This window comes from Meriones unguiculatus, chromosome 2 (genome assembly GCF_030254825.1).
Source record: "Meriones unguiculatus strain TT.TT164.6M chromosome 2, Bangor_MerUng_6.1, whole genome shotgun sequence".
NCBI classification, from domain to species: Eukaryota; Metazoa; Chordata; class Mammalia; order Rodentia; family Muridae; genus Meriones; species Meriones unguiculatus.
Window position 1 is genome coordinate 65509991 of NC_083350.1, and position 12177 is coordinate 65522167.

The 12177-nt window shown below is 38.4% G+C and overlaps 1 protein-coding gene across 1 annotated transcript in view; it reads left to right on the forward strand.

Moving 5' to 3' along the window:
• The window catches only part of Ccdc178 (coiled-coil domain containing 178), a 330861-nt gene extending 322139 nt beyond the window's left edge, over positions 1–8722 (forward strand). Inside the window, exons 18-19 of the mRNA XM_060378608.1 lie at positions 7896–8030; positions 8312–8722. Coding sequence (XP_060234591.1) covers positions 7896–8030; positions 8312–8722 — 546 coding nt within the window. The remainder of the gene's footprint in view (positions 1–7895; positions 8031–8311) is intronic.
• The last annotated feature ends 3455 nt before the right edge of the window (positions 8723–12177 follow it).

A 12177-nucleotide genomic window follows, 5' to 3' on the forward strand; every position in this document is an offset into this window, starting at 1 on the left:
TTTTCCTCCCTCCAAACCATCTCATACACTCCTCCTTGCTCTCCTTCAAATTCATAGTCCCTTCTTTCACTAATTGTGACTGCAGGCATGTATGTATGTGCATATATGTTGCTAAAAATAATCTTCTCAGTCCATAGAATGGCACTTGTATGCATGGTTTCATGGCTGACTATTTGACACAAGAAAACCAGTTGGTGTCCTCCTCCTTGACGAAAGCCACCTCTCTGCCTTCCAGCTTTCTTCAGTTGCCTATAGCTCTTGTGTAGGGTCAAGGCCTTGTGGGCTTGTCTTTATCCAGCTTGGTATACCCATTGCTGCTGTCCTTGTTCAGGTCATGTTATGGCAGTCATGCTGGTGAGACTTTATGGATATAGATTCTCATGCTACTAGGAGAAGCAATCTCAGAGCAAACTCCCTGATCTTCTCCTCATGCAATCTTTCCACCTCCTCTCTAACAATGTTCCCTGACCCTTAATTGCACGAGCTGTATTGTACATATACCCACTGGTACCAGGCTCTACAACTCTGCATTTTGAATGGTAGTGGTTTTTTGTAATGGTCTCTGTCTGTTACACAGAGAGAAAATTTCTCTTCATAAACTTTTAATTTTTTCTTCTTACTACCCAAGATCAGTTGTTACAGATTTTTCTCAAACCTCAAAAATGTTCAGGTGTTTTTCTTTCTGTGTTGGTCCTTAATGACCTTCTCTACTCAAGGGACTTCAAGCTGTGCTACTTACAGACTTAAGCCTTTGTGTTATTTTCAAGCAATAACAAAGACAGATGAATAGACATAGATCAGTGTCCAGCTGCTTCTCTTCACTTGGCTTGTGGGGATGAGAAGGATTACCATTCAGAAATGTTAGCACAAGCCAGCAAGTTCCCATTAGTACAAACTGCACTTGGTTTAAAAAACTTCTTTACCACCTAGCAGGAGATCAAAGCAGATATTGAGACTCATAGCCAAACTTTGGGCAGAGTGCAGGGAGTCTTATGGAAGAGCAGGAGAGATGGAAGGACCCAAGGGGACAGGAGCTCTACAAGGAGACTAACAAAGATAACAAATCTGGGCCCAGGGAGGCCTGCAGAGGCTGATGCACCAACCAAGGACCATGCATAGAGAGGACTTAGAAGCCCTGCTCAGATGTAGACAATAGGCAGCTCAGTCTTCATATGGGTTCCCTAGTAAGGCAAGCAGGGGTTATCTCTGACATGGACTCTGTTACCTGCTTTTTGACCACTTCCTCCTGGAGGGGCAGGCCACAGAGGGAGAAGATGCAGGCAGTCCTGATGAGACTTGATAGGCTGGGGTCAGATGTTAGGGGAGGCGGGGTCCCCATTTCTGTGGTCTAGAGAAGGGGGATAGGGGGAAGGAGGGAGGGAGAGTGGGACCAGGAGGAGACAAGGGAGAAGGCTATAACGAGATATAAAGTGAATAAATCGTAAAAAATTAAAAATGAAAGGAAGGAAGGAAGGAAGGAAGGAAGGAAGGAAGGAAGGAAGGAAGGAAGGAAGGAAAAAAGAAAGAAAGAAAGAAAGAAAGAAAGAAAGAAAGAAAGAAAGAAAGAAAGAAAGAAAGAAAGAAAGAAACTAACTTCTTCAAAGCCTGGCTTTGTCTTATTTCTGACTACTATAATATTAATTTATCATTCCTTGTGACAGGAAGGTTTGACTGGCATCTCATGGTAAAATAAGGTCTTCTGGATACTAAGCTAGCTCCCAAATAATCACACTCTTGATATGAAAAGTGCAGTTCATAAAAGAAATGGAAAGAAAAAGCTGTATTTAAGCATGTTTTCCCACTCTGCAGAGTTTGTTGTTCTTTTGTGGTACCAGGGATCAAAGCAGAACCTTTTACATGCTAGGCACATCATCAACCCCCCATGACCTTCAGTGAGATAGCTGGTGTTACTTGATGAGACTAAAAGAGATCACCCCACAGTCAGCCACTTAAGAACCATTATTTCATGCTTATTACCGTAAGCATTCATCATATTGGCTGTGCATAATCTTGTCTGTGTTTAAATAGGGTGAATTTCCACCTGCTTTGTCTTGACATTTTCATCTTACAATAACCAAGTAATGTATACGTACACAATTCAATGGAAACATGGAAGATGTGCCTAAAGTTTTCCTGCTAACGTCTGGTGTAAACAAGTACTCGTGTCATATTACAACCTACTTTTCAAGACAATCTGTGTCCCAAATCTGAAGCACTTGGGTTGTTTGTAGAAATCTCCATGACAAATTTTAATCAGAAACCACAACTAAATGTCAAAGGCAATAAAATGGGGGAAGCGCCTGGATTCCAATCACATCATAGTTTGGAATGTGAACTTTAATTGAGAAGTAGGTACCTTCTTTAAATACTAATTTCTAGACAGTAGGCAGGGGGAAAGTCAGTGTGAAGACACCCCCAGCAGACAGCCAGAACTTGTGATCTCCTGACAGGAAGAAAAGAAGAGAATCAAAACATTATTTTTATAAGGAAAAATTATTAAATTAATTTAGAGGCCCTATCCTTTAAAAGCAACATTTAGATAGGTTTTGATTAACATGTAATATTTATTTATTATAATATAGCCAATTTACTTAAAATGTTTATCTCAGCTTTTGGCCTATTGAGCCAGAATATACATGACTAACCATCAGTGTGTTTTAATATGTTCTGTAGTATAATAGTCAATGATGAGCTAATCTACAAGCAAAGACAATTCCCTCATAATTTTAGTTTATAACCTAGCAAGATATTTTCTACTCTTTTCTCCATCTCTGCATTCCAAAACAAGCTACCCTGTGTGACAAAACATATTTTAGGCACCAAATATAGGACCAAGTATTATGTCACAGTGTTCAACATGTGATTTAAGAAATAATTCTTTCCTAGCAGTGGTGGTACACATGAATCCCAGCACTCAGGATGCAGAGGAAGGTAGATCTCTGAGTTTAAGACCAGCATGATTAACAGAGTGAGTCTCAAAAAACCAAAATAATAATAATTCTCCTGAACCTTCATCAGCAGGGTTGTTTTTTTGTTTGTTTGTTTGTTTGTTTGTTTGTTTGTTTTTTCTTGTTACTGAGGTCCAGTCAGTTTCTCTAGTCCAGTTTCTCTGGTTCAGTTTCTGACCAAAGTAATTTGTAATTTAAATACAAGTCTTTTAGGTACATTGTTGCCAATACAAATTGACAAGTCCTTGAAGTCACTGATACATACCTTCAATGATACAGGGCCACAGCTAACTTTAACTTGTTACTATACAACTCCAAGAAACAGATCCTCCTTCTGTCCTTGCCACAACAGAGACAGTTCTAATCTGAATGTGCTGTACTTGTGAGCAAATCAAATGAGAAGTAAAATTTCCAAATGTAGTAATGAGTGTATCAACATACAGTTCACCACCTGCCATTAATTATCTGACTTTGCTTATGTTACAGAAAAGCAATTTTCTGTTTGTTTGATTTGAGACAGGGTTTTTCTGTGTAGTCTTGGCTGCCTTGGATTCGATTTCTAAACCAGGCTAGGCTCAAACTCACAGCAATTTGCCTGCCTCTGTCTCCAGGAGTGCTGAAATTACAGGCATGTACCACCACATCTGGTTCTTATTTTAACCTTTTCTTTTTTCTTTCTTATTTTTTACAACTTATTCATTATATATCCCAATTGAAGCCCCCTCCCTCAACTCCTCCCAGTCCCACCCTCCCTCCCTCTTTCCCCCTATCCTTTTCCCCTAGTCCACTGAAAAGGGTAGTTCTCCTGCCATCTGCCCATACCTTATCAAGTCTCTTCAGGACTGCCTGTATACTCTTCCTCTATGTCCTGACAAGACTGCACTGCCAGGAGCAAGTGATCAAAGAGCAAGCAGCCAAATTCATCTCAGAGGCAGCCCCTGCTTCCCTTACTGGGGAACCCACAGGGAAACTGAGCTGTCTGTGGGCTACATGTGAGCAGGAAGTCTAGGTCCTCTCCATGCATGGTTCTTGGTTGATGCATCAGTCCTTGTAGGACCCATGGGCTCAAGATATTTTAGCTTTGTTGGTCTCCTTGTGGAGCTCCTGTCTCCTCTATATCCTTCTATCAGCTGCTTCTTCCATAGACATCCTGCACTCTGTTTGGCTGTGAGTTTCAGTGTCTGCTTAGACCCCCTGTTGGGTAGAGCATTTTTTTCAGAGGACCCTCTATAGTAGGCTCCCATCCTGTTCCCACTCTTCCACCACTTCTGGTGTCTATCCTGTTTGCCATTCTGAATGAGATTTGAGCATCCTCCTTGTTTAGCTTCTTTAGGTCTATAGATTTAAGTATAGCTATTCTATATCATATGGATAATATCTGCTTGTAAGTGAGTGTATACCATAGCTATCTTTCTTTTTCTGGGTTATCTCACTTAGGATGATCTTTTCTAGTTCCATCCACTTACCTGCAAACTTGATTTCCTTGTTTTTAGTAGCTGAGTAGTATTCCACTCTGTAAATGTGCCACAATTTCTGTATCCATTCCCCCGTTGAGGGGTTGTTTCCAGAATCTAGTTATTACAAATAAAGATGCTGGTTGAGCAAATATCCTTGTTGAATGGTGGGGCATCATTTGGGTACATGGCCAGGAGTGGTATAGCTGGATCTTGAGGTACTCCCAAGTTTTTGAGAAAGTGCCAGATTGATTTCCAAAGTAGTTGTACAAGTTTGCATTCCCACCAGCAATGGAGGAGGGTTCCCCTTTCTCCACATCCTCTCCAGCATGTATTGTCACTTGAGTTTTAGATCTTATCAATTCTTATTGATGTAAGATGGGATCTCAGAATAGTTTTGATTTGGATTTCCCTGAGGACTAAGAATGTTGAGCGTTTCTTTTAATGTTTCTACACCATTAGATATTCCTTTGTTGAGAATTTTCTGCTTAGCTCTGTACCCTATTTTTTAATTGGATTATTTGATTTGTTAGTGTCTAATTTCTTGAGTTCTTTATATATTCTGGATATTAGCCCTCTGTCAGATGTAGGGTATGTGAAGATCTTTTCCCAGTCTGTTGGCTGTCATTTTGTTCTGTTGACAGTGTCCTTTGCTTTACAGAAGATTTTGAGTTTCATGAGGTCCCCTTTATTAATTATTGATCTTAGAGCCTGTGCTGTTGGTGTTCTGTTCAGGAAGTGGTTTCCTGTGCTAATGAGTTCAAGGCTCTTCCCCACTTTTTCTTCCAACTGATTTAGTGTGTCTGGTTTTATGTTGAGGTCTTTGATCCACTTGGACTTTAATTTTGTGCAGGGTGGTAAGTATGGATCTATTTGCATTTTTCTATATGTGGACATCCAGTTAGACCAACACCATTTGTTGAAAATGCTATCTTTTTGCCACTGTATGGTTTTGGCATCTTGGTCAAAAATCAGGTGTCCATAGGTTTATTTCTGGGCCTTCAATTTTATTTCATTGATCCATCAGTCTGTTTCTTTGTTAGTTAATCAGGCTCTACAATAAAAGATATTCTGGAGGTATCTTTTTCTTTTTTTTTTTTTAAGCAAAGATTTTTTATGGTTCATTGTTTAAAGAGAGTGTGCTTGCTAGTTTTATGTCAGCTTAACATAAGTCATCTGAGAGGTGGGAACCTCAAAGAGGAAAAAATGCTTCCATAAGATCTGATTGTAAGCAAGCCTGTAGGACATTTGATTGATTGATTGATTGAGTGATTGATTGATTGATTGATTTGAAATTTTTACTTATTCCCTTTACATTCTGATTACCGACAGCTCCCTCCACTCCACCCAGCCCCACCATTCCTTCCTCTTCTTCCTATCCCCCTATCATCACCACCCCTGCACATGAAATCTCATCAGTACTGAGAGAATCCTTTCACTGAGGTTAGGCAAGGCAGCCGGGCCAGGCGGTGGTGATGTAAAAGCAGGCAGCAGACTCCATGTCAGAAATAACCCCTGCTCCCTATACTAGGGGACCCACATAAAGACTAAGCTGTTCCTCAGCTATATAAGTGTAGGGGGCTACTTCCGGTCCATGTCTGGTCCTCGGTTGGTGCTTCAGTCTCTGAAAGACACCCTGGACCCAGGTTAGTTGGCTCTATTCGTCCTCTTGTGGAGTTCTTGTTCCTTTCGGATCCTTCTATCCTTCCTCCCTGCCTCTCCCACAAGACTTCCTGGGCTCCACCTAATGCTTGACTGTGGGTCTCAGCATTTGTTCCACTGCTGGGTGGAGCCTATCAGGGGACAACTATTCTAGGCTTCAATCTGCAAGCACTGCAGAGTATTGTTAATAGTAACAGAAGGTGGCTCTTTCCCATGGGGAGGGTCTCAGATTGGGCCAGTCATTGGTTGGCCCTTCCCTCAATCTCTCCAACCAATGCCTGACCCAACCAGAAAAGCAATTTTCAAAAGACAATATTTTCATTGAATTTCTATTCCAAAGTAATTGCAATTTTTAATTTACTGATTTTACTTTTAGTAACCTAAATTATCTAAAATTCCCCTAAATTTATTCTGGATTATATAGCTCATCATCAACTAAGCAGAGATATGTTTTAAAGGTATTTTTGCTTTAAGTTAACAAATTGATGCAGATTAGTGGCTTCTTTTTTGTGAAGTAAGCCTAAACATGTGTGTGTGTGTGTGTGTGTGTGTACATGCACACACAAGTACATGTGTAGGTTGTAACAAAGCCTAATAAGGTTATTGATAATAAAAACTTTCAGACAACATCAGGCATTTGAAATCACTTTATTGAAAATGTTTTACTGAACAAAACATAACAAAGATTTCTAAAATTCAGGTATTCTCCAGTGTTTTACGAATTGTCTCATTCATGTGCCTTTGATCCCCTGACAAGCCTATCTTAGTATGTTTTGTTGTTGATGAGAAGGGATATTTATATAAATTTTTGGTTTGCTATAGATTTGTTTCTTTCAACTTTGCAACACACACTAAGTGATTATTCATGCTAGCAAACCCCAAATGAGATTTCAGTGGCAAAATATTATGTGTGACTATTTGGGTCTTTGGTAAATGGGGTTTATTGTTATTTTTGTTAAATTTATTATTTCTTTACAGCCTAGACTTATCATAGTAATTCTTACAGAATGCTAACTGTTGAGAGGAAAGAGTCCTTTTCTAGGCAAAACTGCCACTTTCCTAATTTTAGCTGGTGGTGATTTTATATTAACCACCCCTTCCTCCCCTGGTTTGATAGAACCTGTAGGAAAAATCTCTTCTCTGTAGGTCAAGAGTTAAAAGTGTCACTTCTAAACATTACATCTTTTGTACTTTAATGTTGACATGATTCCACGTCACATGATCAGAGGGAGGCAAATTAATACGGAGTCCTAGCTGGAAATTCCCTCACTGGTTTTTTCCTCTCCTCCACAGTTGATGGCTAAGTTAATTCTCCTTGGTTTTGTCATGCTCTGACGCACACATCGTCAGCCATAGGAAGCTTTAGGAGTAAGAAAAAGATGCAGTAGTGTCCATCAAAGTCTTCAGGTTGCATTTTTTAAACTTTGGTTTGACCCAATGTGCCATTCAAAAGGCTTCAAAAGATTTTTTTTTTTAACAGAAAGGTTCAATACGTCCTGAGGCTATCGGTTTTGAGTTAAACTGGGTGAAGTAGAAATATTTTACTCATCAGCTTTGCAGTCACAGCATTTGCTTCAGCTAGAACAAAACTGCTGAGGCATTTAGAGAAAATTAACCCCCCATCCTGGCGGCCAGATGTGACTGGTCTCCGACGATTGCACATGAGTGGGCTGAAAAATCAAGAGACTGTGAAATTCCTGTCAGGTCTGCACACTACAGAATGGGCCATTGGCTGCTTTCTATATTTCCCTCCATCATTCTTCTTGAACAGTGCCATTAATTTCCTCTCCTTCCCTGACTTGTGTTTTTTCCCCCTCCCTGTCGCCTTTAGAGCTGTCTGCTGCACAAGAAGAAGGACAAGGACTGGGAAACGTACCTCCAAATGTTGATCCTGTATTACAAGAGGAAGGTGGCCAACATCCAGTATAACTCCCAGGACAGCATTCAGAAAATATTAACTGTGCAGGTAGGTAACTGCAGGCAGAGTCAAGATTGTCCTGATCTAGATTGGAAAGCAAATGACGGTGTGTGTGATGAAGCATTGAAGCCATATCCCATCAGAGTTTTATAAATTCTTAACCTCTTTGATAGACTGGGATTGCATGAAGGATGAATTCAGTAAGTGAAAACACACACCACATGCCATGCATACTTTGGGGGAACAGGGAGATTGGACCGACTTATCTCAAACGTTAGAGGGGATTTTTGTACACACATTCTATAAAAAAATATGTGTTTATTTTCCAGCCTCCGAACCTTGTGAATGTCATTCTGCTGTGCATGTATGTGTGTGGAGGGGCATTCCCTTCTATACAGTGTGTCTTCTTCTGTCATTCTTTGACGCATCTAAAGACCGCAGTACAAGGTTACCATATGTTCTGTTGTTCTCTAAAAGCCAGCAACAGGAGCAAAGTACAGGAAAGATTAGCAGGCAGCTCTGGACCCAATAGGAATGTATTCCCTATCAAGCTCTTAGTCAACCATCAGACACATTTTGGTGTAAAAGAAAAGATGTTGAATATTCTTAGTGGGTGTGAACATTCTGAGACTCGACAGAGGGCACCTGCTCTTCCTACAGGGTCACAATGGCTTCTGCAAACACATCCTTTAGGATACCAGCACCCCTTCACCCACCAGCGGGCAGCTTTCTCAGGGTGAAAATCATGTCCCCTTTGTTAATTTTTCTTTCCACCTAAACTATTTATGATTCTTGAAACCCGATCAAAAGAACTTTGAGTTTGTGAATTGATCAAGATTGACTATGATAAGCTTTAAGCTTTCCTTCTGGCTCCAGGTGCATATAATCTTATGTTCGTACGTGAAAACATTCGCTGTTCCTTCTTCCAGGAATCCTGATGGCCCAGAAATAATGTACCACATTCACTCCTCACACACACACACACACACACACACACACACACATATGCATATATGTATATAATACACATATATATGTGTTGGGGCATATACATATATATACATATACATACATATACACATATACATATGTATGTATATGTATGTATATGCCCCAATACACACACACACACACAGGACAAAAGTCCAAAATCAGTCAACCACATTGTATAGCAGCAAATCTCTATACAGTCTTTTTAAAATAAAAGAAATATGGAAACACATGCATTGCAGACTTAAAATATAAATTACACTTTAAAACATATATTACACTTGAGTAATGATAAATTGGGTAAATCTTATTGGATAATTCTAGGTAGTAATACAAAATATAATTTAGTATAGATACCATAATTTAAGAATATTTGTGATGAGTTTAGAAATAGTTATCACCACTAAATGATACGAAAGAAAGCAGTACCATAAATTTTGAATAATTCAAAACGTAAGAAGGAAGGACATGCATAGAAGGAGAAAATATGGACAACTGGTTAATGATTTAATAACTATGAACAGCTCCACTGTGCATTTAGAGTCTACGGATTTTCAAATTATTCATAAAGGCAAAAATTCACATTATTTAGAAGTTAAACATTTAAAACAAATGGAAACCAAATTTTAAAAATACATAAATTTTACAAGGCTCCATTCTTGATGAGGAGCTATGGGCATCAATGTTTGCAGATACCCAGATAGATAGATAGATAGATAGATAGATAATCAGTCTTCTCCAGGGATGAGCTCCCTGATAGATATTCAATTCCAAGTGATCAGTCCTGAGTATATGTAGATATGATCAATACTGACGGCTTTTGTAAATATGTCTGATATGTCTGTCTGTGTGTCTGTCTGTGTCTGTGTCTGTAACAATAATTATAAAAGAAGGGATCAGGAACATGAAAGGAAATGAAAGGGACATTGGCAGAGTTGCAGGAGAGAAAGAAGGTAATATGTAAATATGGTATTAAAGTATAAAATTCTCAAAAGAAGTATAAAAATTTTAAAGTTGTAATATAAAAATAGGGAATAACTGAGACAAAAGTATTATAATATTACAATTTGTGTGTGTTTCTTATGGATAAAATGTAAGACATATCAATTACAAACCTCATGCATCTGACAAAAATAACTGCAGAATAAAAGAAATAACGTGGTTAAAATCCAAATAAAAGTAAATGAATCCACAATCAAAATAGGAGTCATTTAATAACTTCCAAATTTTTCCTTTAATATATTTTGAGAATTTTATACATGAGTACTACATTTACAACATGTCTCTCCTCTTCCTCTCAAACTCCTCCTACCACCCAATCTTTCTCATAATAAGGACATCTTCTTCATTGTTATTACAAAAAAAAAAAAAAAAATAGGCCCATGTTTTTGTTTGTGAGCCTAGTCTTTCACAGTTGAGCCGTCTCCCCAGCCCAAAGGGGTCAAGACATCATGAGCACAAGCCCACAGAATCAACTAAGCAGGGCTCACAGGGGCCCAGAAAGACTAAAGCAACAACCAGGGAGCCTGCACGGGTCAGAGATAGGTCCTCTGCATGCATGTTTTAATTGTCTAGCTTGGTGTTCTTGTGGGACTCCTAACACTGGGACTAGGGAGATCCCTGACTCTTTTGTCTGCTTTTGGGACTTTTTTCCTCCTAATGGGTTGCCTCATCCAGCCTTGATAAAAGGGTTTATGTCTAGCCTTATTGTAACTTGGTATGCCATGTTTGGTTGATTACTCTGGGAGGCCTGAGCTTTTCTGAAGGAAAACAGAAGGTAGTGAGTGGGGGTAAGGGATAAAGAAGGGCAGGGAAGACTGGAGGGAGAATAAATTGCAGTTGGGAATGTAATGGATGAGATAATTATATGTATATATATATGTATATATACACACACACACATATATTTAAAGGATTATCAGTTAACCCTTGTAAAACAAAACAGCTACTGACACATGGAAAGCGCTCAGTGATGAAGTTACTGTTATTATCAATAAAGAATACTAACATTGCTTCTTCCAAAAAAAAAGACTGTATCAAAATGCAAAGATTCAACTTTAAAAAACATATCCATGTAGCCAGGCCCAGTGGCACATGCCTGTAATCCCATCACTTGTGGAAACAGAGGCAGGCAGATCTCTGTGAGTTTGAGGACAGCTTGGTCTACAAAGCAAGTCCAGGCTACAAAGAGAAACCCTGTCTCGAAAACAAAAAAGAAAAAAAAAAGAAAATATATCCATGTGATTTAATATAAATAATAATCAAAAGTAGTGACTGTTTTTACTCGATATACAATAAGCAATAATTGTTAAGAGCAACAATGTTCTATAATAATAAGCAAAAAATAACATATAACAAAACTCCCTCTATCTCATACATTTTATAAAATAATAAATGAGGCAGAGACACTGTACAAGAAAATGTCAAAACTATCATTATTGTTATTATGATATTTCTTTTACTAAGAGAAAGAATAAGCATTAGGATGTTTAAAGATTTATATCTTCTTATTTCATGTGTGAGTGTTTTGCTTTCATGTATATCATGTATATCAGAATATCAACATATGTATCTGGTGCCTGTAGAAGTCAGGAAAAACATCAGATTCACTGGAACTGGCGTTTCAGATGGCTGTGAGCCATCCTGTGGGTGCTGCAAACTCAACCTGGGTATTCTGCAAGAGCAGCCAGTGCTCTTAACTGTTGAGCCATTTATCCACTAGGAAGCATTGAAATAAGACAGTTATTTAGCATGTCAACCTGAAATACAAAGCTCCTAAGAGTAAGCAAAGAAGATGACAGCTCAATCCTTTCAGAGCCATTGAGTAACACTGAAAAGATTTAAATAAGCAAATATATGTACTTTTCATAGGATTATGTTGAAAAGATGTCAATTTTTTAAAACGTCAAATTTTAAAAGTTCATAAGTTTAAGAAGATCCTTCTCAAATCCAAACAAGATTTCTCAGTGAAGCTTGAGGTGATTATAAATAAATCCTCAAGAGTAAATTTGACATGTTATAAGAAAAACAAATGTGTTCTTGGATTGACATTGAAAATTTATAACACTCTGTAGCAAAACAAATCAAAAGGCTACATTCATTAAACTAAAGAATCCATTGATGCAAAAAGAATTGTAAAGCGTGATAGAATAATTGGTAAGTGTGTTTCATTAAACATTCAAATCATAAATATAATTACATAATC